Source organism: Hippopotamus amphibius, chromosome 11 (genome assembly GCF_030028045.1).
Source record: "Hippopotamus amphibius kiboko isolate mHipAmp2 chromosome 11, mHipAmp2.hap2, whole genome shotgun sequence".
In the NCBI taxonomy this organism is placed as follows: domain Eukaryota; kingdom Metazoa; phylum Chordata; class Mammalia; order Artiodactyla; family Hippopotamidae; genus Hippopotamus; species Hippopotamus amphibius.
In genome coordinates this window covers 62,567,436-62,581,677 of record NC_080196.1, presented here as the reverse complement: position 1 = coordinate 62,581,677, position 14,242 = coordinate 62,567,436, and the positions used below count along the sequence as shown (strand labels likewise).

At 43.3% G+C, this 14,242-nt stretch overlaps 1 protein-coding gene across 4 annotated transcripts in view; it reads left to right on the top strand.

Moving 5' to 3' along the window:
• FHOD3 (formin homology 2 domain containing 3) overlaps positions 1-14,242 on the top strand; it is a 475,552-nt gene that overhangs the window by 456,257 nt on the left and 5,053 nt on the right. For all 4 annotated transcript variants that reach the window (XM_057698544.1, XM_057698543.1, XM_057698545.1 and 1 more), the window contains one exon: positions 8,344-8,505. In XM_057698544.1, the coding sequence (XP_057554527.1) occupies positions 8,344-8,505 (162 nt within the window). The remainder of the gene's footprint in view (positions 1-8,343; positions 8,506-14,242) is intronic.

Here is a 14,242-nt window from a genome sequence, read left to right as displayed (position 1 = left end):
GAGTTTTGAATTAATTTTACTTCTTGAGAAAATGAAAGTTTTATATAGTTCAAAAGTCAAAACAATATAAAAGGCCTGCATACAGGAGCTACAGTGCTGGGGCGCAGGTAGGTTTAAAGCGCTGTCTTAGTTCTGTGGAAACCAGCCCACCTGCCGCCAGACAGAGCCACAGGTGGACAGCTGGACTATGGGGGCATAAAGCTGCTGACACCTAAGGAAGAGAAGCCTACCAAGAAGCAGAGAGGAAGGAGATCAACCTAGACGGAGGACAGACCTGAGAGGAGGAAGATTCACACAGACTCACTGAAAAAGCACAACCCTGATTTGTATGAGAAGGACCATTGACAGAACCTAAAATGGGGGAAAAAAGATGGCAGTGAAATAGAAGGATGTGGAGTGCATCTCTCTCCACAGATGCATCAGGGATATATCAAAAGATGCAATAATTCCCACAGAAAACTGGCTGAACACTAGCAGAAGACCTTGGACACTAGAAAGGACTGTAAAGATCCCGACATAACTGGCCAGATGAGCAACCTCTGGAGTCTGGATTCCTCGACCAGAAGTCAAGTCGGAGGCTCTGGAGAAGCAGCACTGAGTACAGGAAGCTAGACCACTAGAGGGTCTTCAGCCACAGGGAAGATTAACCACAGAGAATTCTTGTGGAGGCCTCTATTAAATGCCTGGCTGCCTGCATCTGCCAGTGCTGGATACCTCACACCAAATGACAAACAAGACAGGAACACAAACCCATCCATCAGCACGCAGACTACCTAAAGCCATATTAAGCTCACAGATACCCTAAAATACATCACTTGACACAGCTCTGCTCATCAGAGGGAAAAGGCTCAGATTCACACACCAGAAACCAGGCACCAGACCCTCCCATCAGGAAGCCTACTCAAGATACTGGGCCAACCACACACAGGGGGCAGAGAACAGAGACAAGAGGAATTAATACTAGGCAGCATAGGGAAAGGAGATAGAAAATACTATAAATTAGACAAAATGAGAAACCAAAGAAATACCTTGCAGGGAAAGGAGATAGAAAATACTATAAATTACACAAAATGAGAAAACAAAGAACTACCTTGCAGGCAAAGGAGCAAGATAAAAACCCACAAGACAAAATAAATGAAGAGGAAATAGGCAAATTGCCTGAAAAGGAATTCAGAGTAATGATAGTAAAGATGATCCAAAATCTCAAAAAAAAAAAAAATAGAGAAAATACAAGAAACATTTAATAAGGACTCAGAAGAACTAAAGAGCAAACAAAGAGTAATGAACAATACAATAACTGAAATTAAAAATACTCTAGATGGTATAAACAGCAGAATAACTGAGGCAGAAGAATTAATGAGTTGGAAGATAGAATGGGGGAAATAACTGCCACAGAGCAGGAAAAAGAAAAAAAGAATAAAAAGAATGGAAGACAACCTCAAAGACCTCGGTTACAACATTAAGCGCACCAACATTCGAATCATAGGCGTCCCAGAAGAAGAAGAAAAAAAGAAGGGATCTGAGAAAATATTTGAAGAGGTTATAGTGGAAAACTTCCCCAACGTGGGAAAGGAAATAGTTAATCAAGTCCAAGAAGCACAGAGAGTCCCATACAGAATAAATCCAAGGAGAAGCACACCAAGGCATATATTAATCAAACTAACAAAAATTAAACACAAAGAAAAAATATTAAAAGCAGCAAGAGAAAAGCAACAAATAACGTATAAGGGAAAACCCATAAGGATAACAGCTGATCTTTCTGCAGAAATGCTGCAGGCCACAGGGAGTGGCAGGAGATAATTAAAGTCTTGAAAGAGAAAAAGCTACAGCCAAGAATACTCTACCCAGCAAGAATCTCATTCAGATTTGATGGAGAAATCAAAAATTTCGCAGACAAGCAAAAGTTAAGAGAATCCAGTACCACCAAACCAGCATTATGACAATTGCTAAAGGCATTTTTCTTGGAAGGAAACATAAGAGAAAACAAAAACAAACCCAAAACAATTAAGAAAATGGTAATAGGAACATACATGTCAAGAATCACCTTAAATGTAAATGGATTAAATGCTCCAACCAGAAGACAGAGACTGGCTGAATGGATACAAAAACAAGACCCTTATATATGGTGTCTACAAGAAACCCACTTTAGACCTAGGGACACATACAGAGTGAAAGTAAAGGGATGGAAAAAAATATTCCATGCAAATGGAGGTCAAAAGAGAGCCAGAGTATCAATACTCATATCAGACAAATTAGACTTTAAAGACTATTATAAGAGACGAGGAAGGACACTACATAATGATCAAGGGATCAATCCAAGAAGAACATATAACAATTGTCAATATCTATGCACCCAACATAGGAGCACCTCAATGCATAAGGCAAATGTTAACAGCCATAAAAGGGGAAATCAACAGTAACACAATAATAGTAGGAGACTTGAACACCCCACTTACACCAATAGACAAATCATCCAAACAGAAAATAAAGAAGGAAACACAAGCTTTAAATGACACATTAGACTGTCTCAGCTTAATTGGTATTTATAGGACATTCCATCCAAAAACTACAGAATATACTGTCTTCTCAACTGCACACGGAACATTCTCCAGGACAGATCACATCTTGGGTCACAAATGAAGCCTTGGCAAATTCAAGAAAACTGAAATCATATCAAGTATCTTCTCTGACCACAATGCCATGAGACTAGATATCAATTACAGGGAAAAAACTATAAAAAATACAAACACATGGAGGTTAAACAATACATTAGTAAACAACCAAGAAATCACTAAAGAAATCAAAGGGGAATTCAAAAAATACCTAGAAACAAATGACAATGAAAACACAAAACCTATGGGATGCCACAAAAGCAGTTCTAAGAAGGAAGTTTATAGCAATACAATCCTACCTCAAGAAACAAGAAAAATCTCAAATAAACAACCTAACTTTACACCTAAAACAATTAGAGAAAGAAGAACAAAAAAACCCCAAAGTGAGCAGAAGGAAAGAAATCATAAATATCAGATCAGAAATAAACAAAAAAGAAATGAAGGAAACATTAGCAAAGATTGATAAAACTAAATGCTGGTTCTTTGAGAATATAAACAAAATTGATAAACCATTAGCCAGACTCATCAGGAAAAAAAAGGGAAAAGATGCAAATCAACACAATTAGAACTGAAAAAGGAGAAGTAACAACCAACACCACAGAAATACAAAAGATCATGAGAGACTACTACAAGCAACTATATGCCAATAAACTGGATAACCTGGAAGAAATGGATACATTCTTAGAAAAGTACAATCCTCCAAGACTGAACCAGGAAGAAATAGAAAATATGAACAGACCAATCACAAGCACTGAAATTGAGACTGTGATTAAATATCTCCCAACAAACAAGAGCCCAGGGCCAGATGGCTTCACAGGTGAATTCTATCAAACATTTAGAGAAGCGCTAACACCTATCCTTCTCAAACTCTTCCAAAATATAGCAGAAGGAGGAACACTCCCAAACTCATTCTACCAGGCCATTATCACCCTGATATGAAAACTAGACAAAGATGTCACGAAAAAAGAGAATTACAGGCCAATATCACTGATGAGTATAGATGCAAAAATCCTCAACAAAATACTAGCTAACAGAATCCAACAGCACGTTAAAAAGATCATACACCATGATATAGTGGAGTTTATCCCTGGAATGCAAGGATTCTTCAATATACGCAAGTCAATCAATGTGATACATCATATTAACAAATTGAAGGATAAAAACCATATGATCATCTCAATAGATGCAGAAAAAGCTTTTGACAAAATTCAACATCCATTTATGATTAAAACTCTGCAGAAAATGGGCATAGAAGGAAATTACTTCAACATAATAAAAGCCATATATGACAAACCAACAGCCAACATCATTCTAAATGGTGAAAAACTGAAAGCATTCCCCCTAAGAATAGGAACAAGACAAGGGCGCCTATACACTATTATTCAACATAGCTTTGGAAGTGTTAGCCACAGCAGAGAAGAAAACGAAATAAAAGGAATCCAAATTGAAAAAGAAGTAAAATTGTCACTCTTTGCAGATGACATGATATTATATGTAGAAAACCCTAAAGATGCTACCACAAAACTGCTAGCACTGAATGTAATGAATTTAGTAAAGTAGCAAGATGCAAAATTAATGTACAAAAATCTCTTGCATGCCTATACACTAACAACAAAAGAGCAGAAAGAGAAATTAAGGGAAAAATCCCATTTACCATTGCAACAAAAATAAAATGCCTAGGACTAAACCTGCCTAAGGAGGCAAAAGACCTCTATGCAGACAGCTATAAGACTGATGAAAGAAATCAAGGATGATACAAACAGATGGAGGGACAAACCATGGATCGGAAGAATCAACATTGTGAAAATGACTATACTACCCAAAGCAATCTACAGATTCAATGCAATCTCTATCAAATTACCACTGGCATTTTTCACAGAACTAGAACAAAAAATTTTACAATATGTATGGAAATGCAAAAGACCCCAAATAGCCAAAGCAATCTGGAGAAGGGAAGACCAAGATGGAGGAATCAGGCTCCCTGACTTCAGACTATACTACAAGGGAACAGCGATCAAGACAGTATGGTACTGGCCCAGAAACAGAAATATAGATCAATGGAACAATATAGAGAGCCCAGAGATAAACCCACGCGCATATGGGCACCTTATCTTTGACAAAGGAAGCAACAATATACAATGGAGAAAAAACAGCCTCTTCAATAAGTGGTGCTAGGAAAACTGGACAGCTACATGTAAAAGAATGAAATTAGAACACTTCCTAACACCATACACAAAAATAAACTCGAAATGGATTAAAGACCTAAATGTAAGGCCAGAAACTATAAAACTCTTAGAAGAAAACATAGGCAGAACACTGTATGACATACATCAAAGCAAGATCCTTTTTGACCCACCTCCTAGAATAATGGAAATAAAATCAAAAGTAAACAAATGGGACCTAATTGAAATTTAAAAGCATTTGCACAGCAAAAGAAACCGTAAATAAGACAAGAAGACAACCTTCAGAATGGGAGAAAATATTTGCCAGTGAAGGAACTGACAAAGGATTAATCTCTAAAATATACAAGCAGCACATGCAGCCTAATACCAAAAGAGCAAATAACCCAATCCATAAATGGGCAGAAGACCTAAATAGACATTTCCATCTACATGTCTTCTCCAGAGAAGACATGCAGATGGCTAACAAACACATAAAAAGATGCTCAGCATCACTAATCATTAGAGAAATGCAAATTAAAATCATAATGAGGTATCACCCATACTGGGCAGAATGGCCATCATCTAAAAATCTAGAAACAATAAATGCTGGAGAGGGTGTAGAGAAAAGGGAACTCTCCTGCACTGTTGGTGGGAATGTAAATTGGTACAGCCACTATGGAAAAACAGTATGGAGATTCCTTAAAAAACTAAAAATAGAACTACCATATGATCCAGTAATCCCACTACTGAGCATATACCCTGAGAAAGCCATAATCCAAAAAGAAACATGTACCACGATGTTCATAGCGAGGACATGGAAACAGCCTAAATACACATCAACAGATGAATGGATAAAAAAGATGTGGCACATATATACAATGGAATATTACTCAGCCATAAAAAGGAATGAAATTGAGTTATTTGTAGTGAGGTGGATGGACCTAGAGTCTGTCATACAGAGCGAAGTAAGCCAGAAAGAGAAAAACAGATACCGTATGCTAACTCATATATGGAATCTAAAAAAATGGTACTGATGAACCCAGTGACAGGACAAGAATAAAGATGCAGAGGTAGAGAGCAGACTTGAGGACACGGTGGGGTGGGGGTCAAAGGGAAAGCTGGGATGAAGTGAGAGAGTAGCATTGACATATATACACTAGCAAATGTGAAATAGATAACTCGTGGGAAGCTGCTGCATAACATAGGGAGATCAACTCTATGATGGGTCATGTCTTAGTGGGCTGGGATAGGAAGAGTGGGAGGCAGTTGCGAGAGGGAGGGGATATGAGGATATATGTATAAATACAGCTGATTCACCTTGTTGTACAGCAGAAACTGGCACAACAGTATAAAGCAATTATACTCCAATAAAGAGCTTAAAACAAACAAGCAAACAAAAACAAACCAAAAAACAAAGCTTCCAGAAAGAGAAACATATACACGACCAAGAGGAATGGGCATAGATGGTAATCCGGCAGTGAGGACAGTAACCAAGGGGAGAGGGGATAAGAAAGCAGAACCAAGAATGAGGTCGTGAGAAAATGACAGCATCACAGTAATGAGTCTGACAATCCTGGACAGATGGCAAGATGCTCCTTGTAAGCACCTCCTGACACATCACAATGCAAGCAGATTCCTGGGAATGTATAAGGTGGAAGTGTAGGTAATTCTCAGTGGAACGAACAGATGATGCCTTCATTTCCGGCTCATCAGGAGCAAATTATGTTCTCTTATGAGCAAAGATGATTGAGTTTTGTGTGTTTTGGGAAGGGTAGTTTTGCATTTCAAAATGAGACACAGTTATAAATCAGTAGGTAAAAGGGAAAACAGGAAATTGCTGGGCAAAATGCAGTTGCTATATTGATGGCTCTGCTGTGAGGAGGGCCGTGGTTCCGAGGCTCGGGAGAGCCCCAGTCTGACAGCTGTGCCACTGTGAGACCTCTTGCCTACAATAAGAACACCTGGACCAGCCTGAGAATGCAGAAAAATTCAGCTATTTCAAAAATTTGTTTCTGAGAAGAACATATTTTTAAAGGGTTTTATGGTGCTGAAAAAGCTAGTCTTCTGATGGAAGCAAGTAGATCAATTGCCCTGGGGTATAAGCAGAAAAAGTAAAATGTGCTGATTTTTATATCCCAGCGCTGTAGGTATGCTCCCCTCATAAAACAAAACAATTTTTTCAAATGACCACAACAAAAACCTTGTCATCGGACAACATCATTGTCCTATGGCCGCAGGTCTCAAATACATGCAGGTGGTTGAGCACTGGAATCCTGGTACTCCTTTTGCTAAGTGTGAATTATTTGTGTATATAATTCAGTCATGTGAATTTTACTAGCAGAAATTATGACTAAATTATAGCATAGTACATATCCATGATGAATTTTCAATCACAAACACGTGTCTATAAAATGTACAGTCTACTGAACCATAATCAATGATTCTCAACTATTTCCATCAGTATCCAAAGACCAAAAGTTTGAAAAATTGGTTTATAAGAAGAACTCAAAATTTAAGATATATATTTACTAACATTTTTCCCCTGTGGTTTGAGAATAGCTGACTGTTCTTCAGCTTTAGTTGGAACTTAACACAGGGTACCTGTGTTCCGTAAACATAGAGTCTGAGAACACACACCTGCCGGCTTTTAAAGTTGTATGTTTATTACAAAGGGAAGTGTAGGTAGAGGAAATTCATAATTCTGAGCACACTGTACATCTTTTTTCTTACAGAAGTGCATTTCCCATCTTATAGACAAGATTTCACAAGGAAATTGATCAATCACAAAGGCAGAGTTCTTGATGTATTAAAAAAGCATTCATTTCTGTTTACTATGCCTTGGGAACCCATGTTTTTGTGGTACTTTCTTCTTGTCGGTCTATAGGCAGATGCTTTTATGCCAGACGTAGACTGTCCTAACATATAGCTATTTATAAACATATTTTTTTTTGGACAGGGAGCAGATCAATGTACCAAGGAATATGTTGTGTTTCCTGATAGAAGAGGGCAATTCTGTTACAATTTTTAAAGGCTAGGTAATCCAAAGACAAACTATATGTTACAAAATCCATTGATTTTTATTTAACTGAATGAGAAGTTATGGCAAATTGACATTCACTAGGCACATACAACCATGGATAGAGAGCTGACTTAACGAATGTCTCTGGACATTGCTGGAAGCGCATCCCTGGGTATCTGCGATGTGCACAGTGGTGTAAGGTGTGGGGAGTCTGCCCTCCCACAACCAGAGGACCTGGCAGGTGGAGGCACATACAGGGGTCGAAGGTTAGAGGACAGTGAGAGATGAGAACGCAGCTATGTGACAGGGTAGTATGACAGAAGTGCCCCAGGTATGGATTCGTGGGAGGTCAGCGTCTGGAGGGTGATGGTGACCAGTCCCTGCGGTGCCCCTGCAGCGGGGACAGGGGAGCACTCCGGGCCCATCAGGCTCAACCCTGACTCTGGCCTCTGCTGTGCTCTGCTGTTGCTGAGCTTTGCTGCAGCAGGAGCAGCGTTTCTTTTTCCTTCTTTCTGAGTTCTTCGTGCTCTCTGGCTGTTTCATCCTTCAGGATCCGCTAGTTCGTGGACTATGGGAGTGGATGACTCACCTAACGTCACGGATGATGCGGCTGATGAGATCATGGACCGCATCGTCAAGTCAGCCACCCAAGTGCCCAGTCAGCGAGTGGTGCCCCGGGAGAGGAAGCGCTCCCGGGCCAACCGGAAGTCTCGTAAGTGCCTTGGAGTTAGGATGTTAGCCCTCTTGTTCTGTATGAGCCGGGAATGGCAGGGACTCAGAGGCGGGCTGCAGTGGATCGTCAGTGGTGCCTGGAGGGCCCACCTCTGCTCATCGACAAAAGGTTTCGAGCTGGACAGTCAGCATTGGCCACTGGGGAGGAGGGGCGCTGCAGCCACCTGTCCAGTGTGTTTACCATGCCTGGTCAGGCCTCCCTCCATTCACACTATGTCCCCAGGGAGGTCTGGAAGACCCTTAGATGACTCTGGTGTGTGGAGGTGGGTACAGGGGGGCCCGTTGCCAAGTACTGCCCTGGATGCTTTGCCGAGGCATTATTTCTGCCCCTCACCCCGCATCAGGGGCTACTTTCTGGGCTGGAGACCATCCCCCTAGGGGTTCACTGCTGCGCATGAACAGGCGGAAGGTGAAGCCAGGGGTGGCAGGTGATCTTATGGTCATTAGGATGCTTAAAATAGTCACGTTAGCCTAGGTTGACCAATTTTTTTTTTCCTACCCAATAAATCAGAGTGACTTGTTTTCCCCTATAGTCTCAGCCTGTTACCTGCACCTACCCCCTGAATGATGGGTGTGGAGTTGCCTCTGTGGGCACCTTGCTGACTCTCACAGGGACGACTCACTGTAGAGAAGCAGAGTTCTCCGAATCCTCTGACATCTGCCTTCACGGCCGTGACCCTAGTGCATTTCAGGAGACAGCTCAGTCCCCAAGCTTCGGCCTGCTGCCCGTCCCTCAAGAGACAGCTTGAGTCTCCTGACACCTCCACCAGGGAGAAGTGGAGCTTCTCAAACCACAGAGCTTGGGGGATGGGGGATGTGATTCTCCTTCAGTGAGATGGGGGCTGAGAGTCTGTTTTTGCCACATTCCTAGATGAGGTCCATCCTGCTGGCACACATTATGAGTAACTTCTTGAACTGTGGCTGTCAGCCACGGCTGCACATTAGAACTTTCTGTAGCGCTTTAAGAACTCCAGGTATCTGGGCTGTACCCTGAGAGCCTCTGCAGTGGGGGCCTGCCTGGGTCCCCTCGGGTGATTAGTGGCCTTTGGAGAAGGACTCTCGCTCCACTTTGGCCGCCCCCTGCTACATTCCCTCTGTTTTTCAAATAGAAAACTATCATTCAGGGGTCTGGCTTTTCACATCTTCAGGAGTGTGTTTGTGGGCTCCGCCATCGATATCTAAGACCTTGACATTTACTTTTTCCAACATCTCACTGTTTCCTGGTGCTGCTGTGGATTCTTTGCTATGCTTTTGATGCTCCAGGGTGAGAACCTGGCTGGGGACTTGCTACTTAAAGTTGTTTCTCAGACGATGCAGGCAGCTCCTAGAGGCTGGTGAGAAATGCATATTCACGGGGCCCTCTCCAGGGCAGCTGATTCAGAATCTGCATTTAACAAGATCCCCAGGTGACCCATGAACAGTAAGGTGGAGCAAGAGCCCTGGGGTGTGAGGCCAGGAAAGGAATTGCAGGGTCCCCTGCTGTGCACATCTGGGCAAACTCTTCTCCAGAGGGGTGGGGCTCACCCGCACTCGGTGTGCTCCAGGCCGGGCCAGCACTCATCTTTTTTGCCTGCCTGAAGGGTGTGAAACAGCATTCCTTAGGGGTTTTTTTTTTTAACTTTAAAAGAAAATTATTTATTTATTTTTAATGTATTGCCTGCGTTGTATATTCGTTGCTGTGTGCGGGCTGTCTGTAGTTGTGGCAGGCGGGGGCTACTCTTCATTGAGGTGCACGGGCTTCTTACTGCAGTGGCTTCTCTTGTTGCGGAGCACGGGCTCTAGGCGCACAGGCTTCGGTAATTGTGGCACACAGGCTTAGTTGCTCCGCAGCATGTGGCGTCTTCCCAGCCCAGGGCTCAAACCCATGTGCCCTGCGTTGGCAGGCGGATTCTTAACCACTGTGCCACAAGGGAAGCCCAGCATTGCTTATGGTTTTAAGTTACTGTTCCCTGAGAACTAGGAAGGTCAAGCCTCTTGTGACTTGCGTCTCTTCCTTAGTGTATGGCTCGTCCATGTCATTTGCCTATTTTTCTCTTGCTCTTTTTCATGATCAGATATCTCTTTTTTAGCTTTTTAATGAAGCTTATGAAAGGCTTTTTGGGGTCTTAAGTAGAGTATCTTCAGTATTTGCCCTTTATCGCCCTCCTCATATTTAGTTCAATAAACCAGTAACCAAAGGGCAGCAACTTTGCACCGGTTAACTCCTGGCCTTCCTGCAGGGGGCAGCCTCAGAGCAAGTCTCCACAGGGAGGAGCTGGGAAAAGCACGTGAGGGAATCAGACCACGGGAGAGTGGGAGAGAAAGGATGCTCCATCAGGGAGTGCCCTCCAGAAGGTGGGCAGGGTTGGGCCAGGGACCTCAGAAAAGGAGACTCCAAGAGACAGGGGCCTGGCCCAGGGTCTGTTCTCCTTCTATAGGTTACACATCTGGGTTGGCAAAGAGTGTTGGCCCTGCCCTCTGGTCTGGAGAGAACCAGATTCTTAGAGAGACGCATAATGTCACCAGGAACAATAACAGTCATAATTAATGTTCCTCTTCAGTCTGGCCAGAGGGGTATTTTGCCTGTGGTTGACATAAAACAATTTCCTGTGGTATCGTTTCCATTCCAATCTTATGCAAAACAGCCCTATATTCTTTTTATTTAGCCAAACACATTTTGTCCTCTGATGCAGTTACTACAACAAACACAGCCCTCATGCATGTCAGGGTTTATCTATAACAGGTTTAATGTATTTGTAGTGGCACCATCCACAGAAATTTAAGATGGGGGAAGTGACTTTGATTTCTGTTAGAAAGGGATGTAAATGCCAGCTTTTCACAAGAAGTTAAAGGAATGAGAAAAAAACAATTTGCAAAATTGAGAAGTTTTGGGTTGGGGCCTGACCCTGAAACAAGGCTGCACTTGATTTGATTGTTTCATGGTGGTGGTGAGGCAAGTGGATAAATGAATAACAAGCATATTTGGGCTCTAACTCATTTGGCTAAAGACAGTAATAGCCCAGCTATTGCAGGAAACCAAACAGAATCCAGCCCATAATCTAAAAATTTATGACCTGCAACCCACTTGAGAATCCTCCGAGATACTTAAATGTCTGCTTTCATGTTTGATGCTGGTGGCTAGGGCTACACTCACCAAATGTCCTGCTTAAAGCCTGAAATATGCGGCCAGTTGGGACCCACTGAGGGCACCATACGTGATTCTCAGGTTCCCAGGCTCTGTCTGTTCTGCTGTTTTCCCAGCTGGTACCATCAGGGTCTCATTAAGTAAAATGTTTCAAATTGTCCAGTTGATTTCTAGCCTGTGAAATGCCCACACAGTGCACCTTATATGCTCCCCCAAGGTTCTAGCCAAGGCTCCTGAAGCAGCTGGTGGGGATGGCTGAGGAGAGCATTCTCCAAGCCCTTTAGGTTCTTCTTATTTTGGTTTCTCTTTTCATCACGTTGGGGCAAGTACTTTGTCCCGGGGCTACTGGTTCTCTTAGGCCTCTTGGATGCTGGTCTTCCCTAGAAAGCCCCAAAGCTGACTGGCATCGGAGATCTTCTTCCCGGTGTGATTCTGCAGGACAGGGCGGGGGTGGGGGGAGATGGGAGGGGGGCTGGTGAGGAAAAGGGCCCCTTGTGTTCTTTTCTCTGGGACCCATCTTTGGACGAGGGTCTCCGCCCAGCTGGCTGTCTGCGTGTGGCCATTACCCTGGACTCTCACAGAGCAGAGCCGGGATTGGGGACTCATAGTTGACCTTCTCCTCTTTCCTGGGGGAGCCCAGGCCTTGTCACGCTGAGAGGGGCTGGATGCCCCCTCTTCTGCTGAGTTTCTCTGTAAGGGGGAGTCTGGGCCCCACCTGTGATGTCATCATGGAGTTTGGGGCTCAGGGCTGTATTTCTATAAAAATGTGATCACTTTGACATGACCTACAAGTAATCCAACAGTGCTTTAGGAACGTAAAGTTGGTCTCCCTTACAAGAATGGTTTCTCAGTGGGAAGGGCCAGAAGTCCAATTCTAGGGGCTGCTAGGAAGGGAACACCGAAGTCTGACCTGATTTCATCCTCTGACTCTTATCCCATCTCTTCAACATTCCTCTCGAAAGGCATGTGACATATTCATGTTGATTTGATAAAAGTAACATCCTGTTTTACAGAATACTGAGGGATGTTGCCATGCTATATGTTAAGTAGAATTCCCTGGAGAAGGAGAATGAGTGAATCTGAAAAATTATTGAATCTGTTTTAGGGAAAACGAAGATACGCCTCACAAAACATTAGATTCAGCCCTGGTTCCGATCAATACTCAACTTAGTTTAGTTGTCTCTAATTTTCCAAAGTGGTATTTGAAAATGTCCAGGAATTTTCCCACTAATCCCATTAAGAAACATTTCCCTGCCTGTTATTTACATAGTTCTTCCCTACTTACCAATTTTATATTCTTTTAAAGGGCTAGCTAACAATGGAATGGGCCAGAGGCTTTAAAACAAGTGCTCTTACAATACAGTAAAGTGAGATGTTAGTGGAAAGGACCAGAGTTTCTCAATCAGATTTTTGTCTTCTCAACATCATTACTATTTACTCAGCACCTAATTATTTTTCGAGCTCACTAAAGATGGACTGATCCCTCCTCTAAAGACAGCCAAGGGCAACCACCCACGTGTTCAGGACACAGGACAGGAAGAGATATAGAATAAGTCCAAGAGAGAACCAAAAGTCTCTTCCCTAAACCCGGGTGGAGAGTGACTGCATTCTGGAGGGTCAACGTAAGAGCCTGTGCCTCCGGGGAGAAGTGCCACCCCCATCAGCGCCCACTTCAGGCTGCAGGAGTAGAGTGACCAGAGGGGATGGAGCTGACAGGGGCTCTCTGATTCACTGGGGCCAAATTTAAACCTGTGGTGGGTGTCAAGCCGCATTAGGAGGGTCGTGGAGGCAGGGCTGGATGGACACAGGAAAGGGACTTTGAGGGAATTTGCTGGGGATGGGCTGGGAGGCTTAGAGTCTGGGACTGGGGAGAGAAATGAGGCTCAAATCAGAGCAGGTGCTATGGGAACAGACCCCAAATCACCAGGGCCCTGAAGGCAGGTCTACAACAAGGGTGTACAGGCCCCACACCCAAGCCCAAGAAGGCAGGTGGAAGCAGCTATCTGCTCTAGAGCAGGACCAGGCCAGTAGCCAGGACTCTGGTGTGGAAAGAAGCTCAGGTAGGAGCCTTGGGGTTAGAGAGGTGATGCAGGAAGTATCTCACTGCACTGAATGGCTCTCTGGTTGTTGTGTTTTCCGACAAATCGCCCTCCCAAATTGGGAACTAGCACACAGAAAAAGGAGGATGGCTGTATATCCTCCCGCATGTCTGTCTGTATGCCAGGCACCCTTTTGGCCCAGAGTGGAGGTTCAAGAGGAGGGAGGATCAGTAAAAAGGAGGACTCTGAGAATCTGTCAGATGGCAGTGATTTAAGTCAGGGATGCCAATCCTAGCCAGCTATCTGAATTTCCTGGGGAGGTTAGGATGCAGTGTGGGGGCCTCTCCCAGAGACCTGGTCCTGGGTGCCCATCAACCAGGTGTGGGAACCTTGGTTTCATGCTGTTATTGAATTTTATTTTTTCTTAGCTTTTTATTTTGAAAGAATTTTCAGCTTTACAAAAAATTGCAAAACTAGCATGGAGAGCTGCCTTCTGTCCTTCACCCAGCTTCCCCCATGTGAAAAACTTGTACACTCTAAGACAACATATCAAA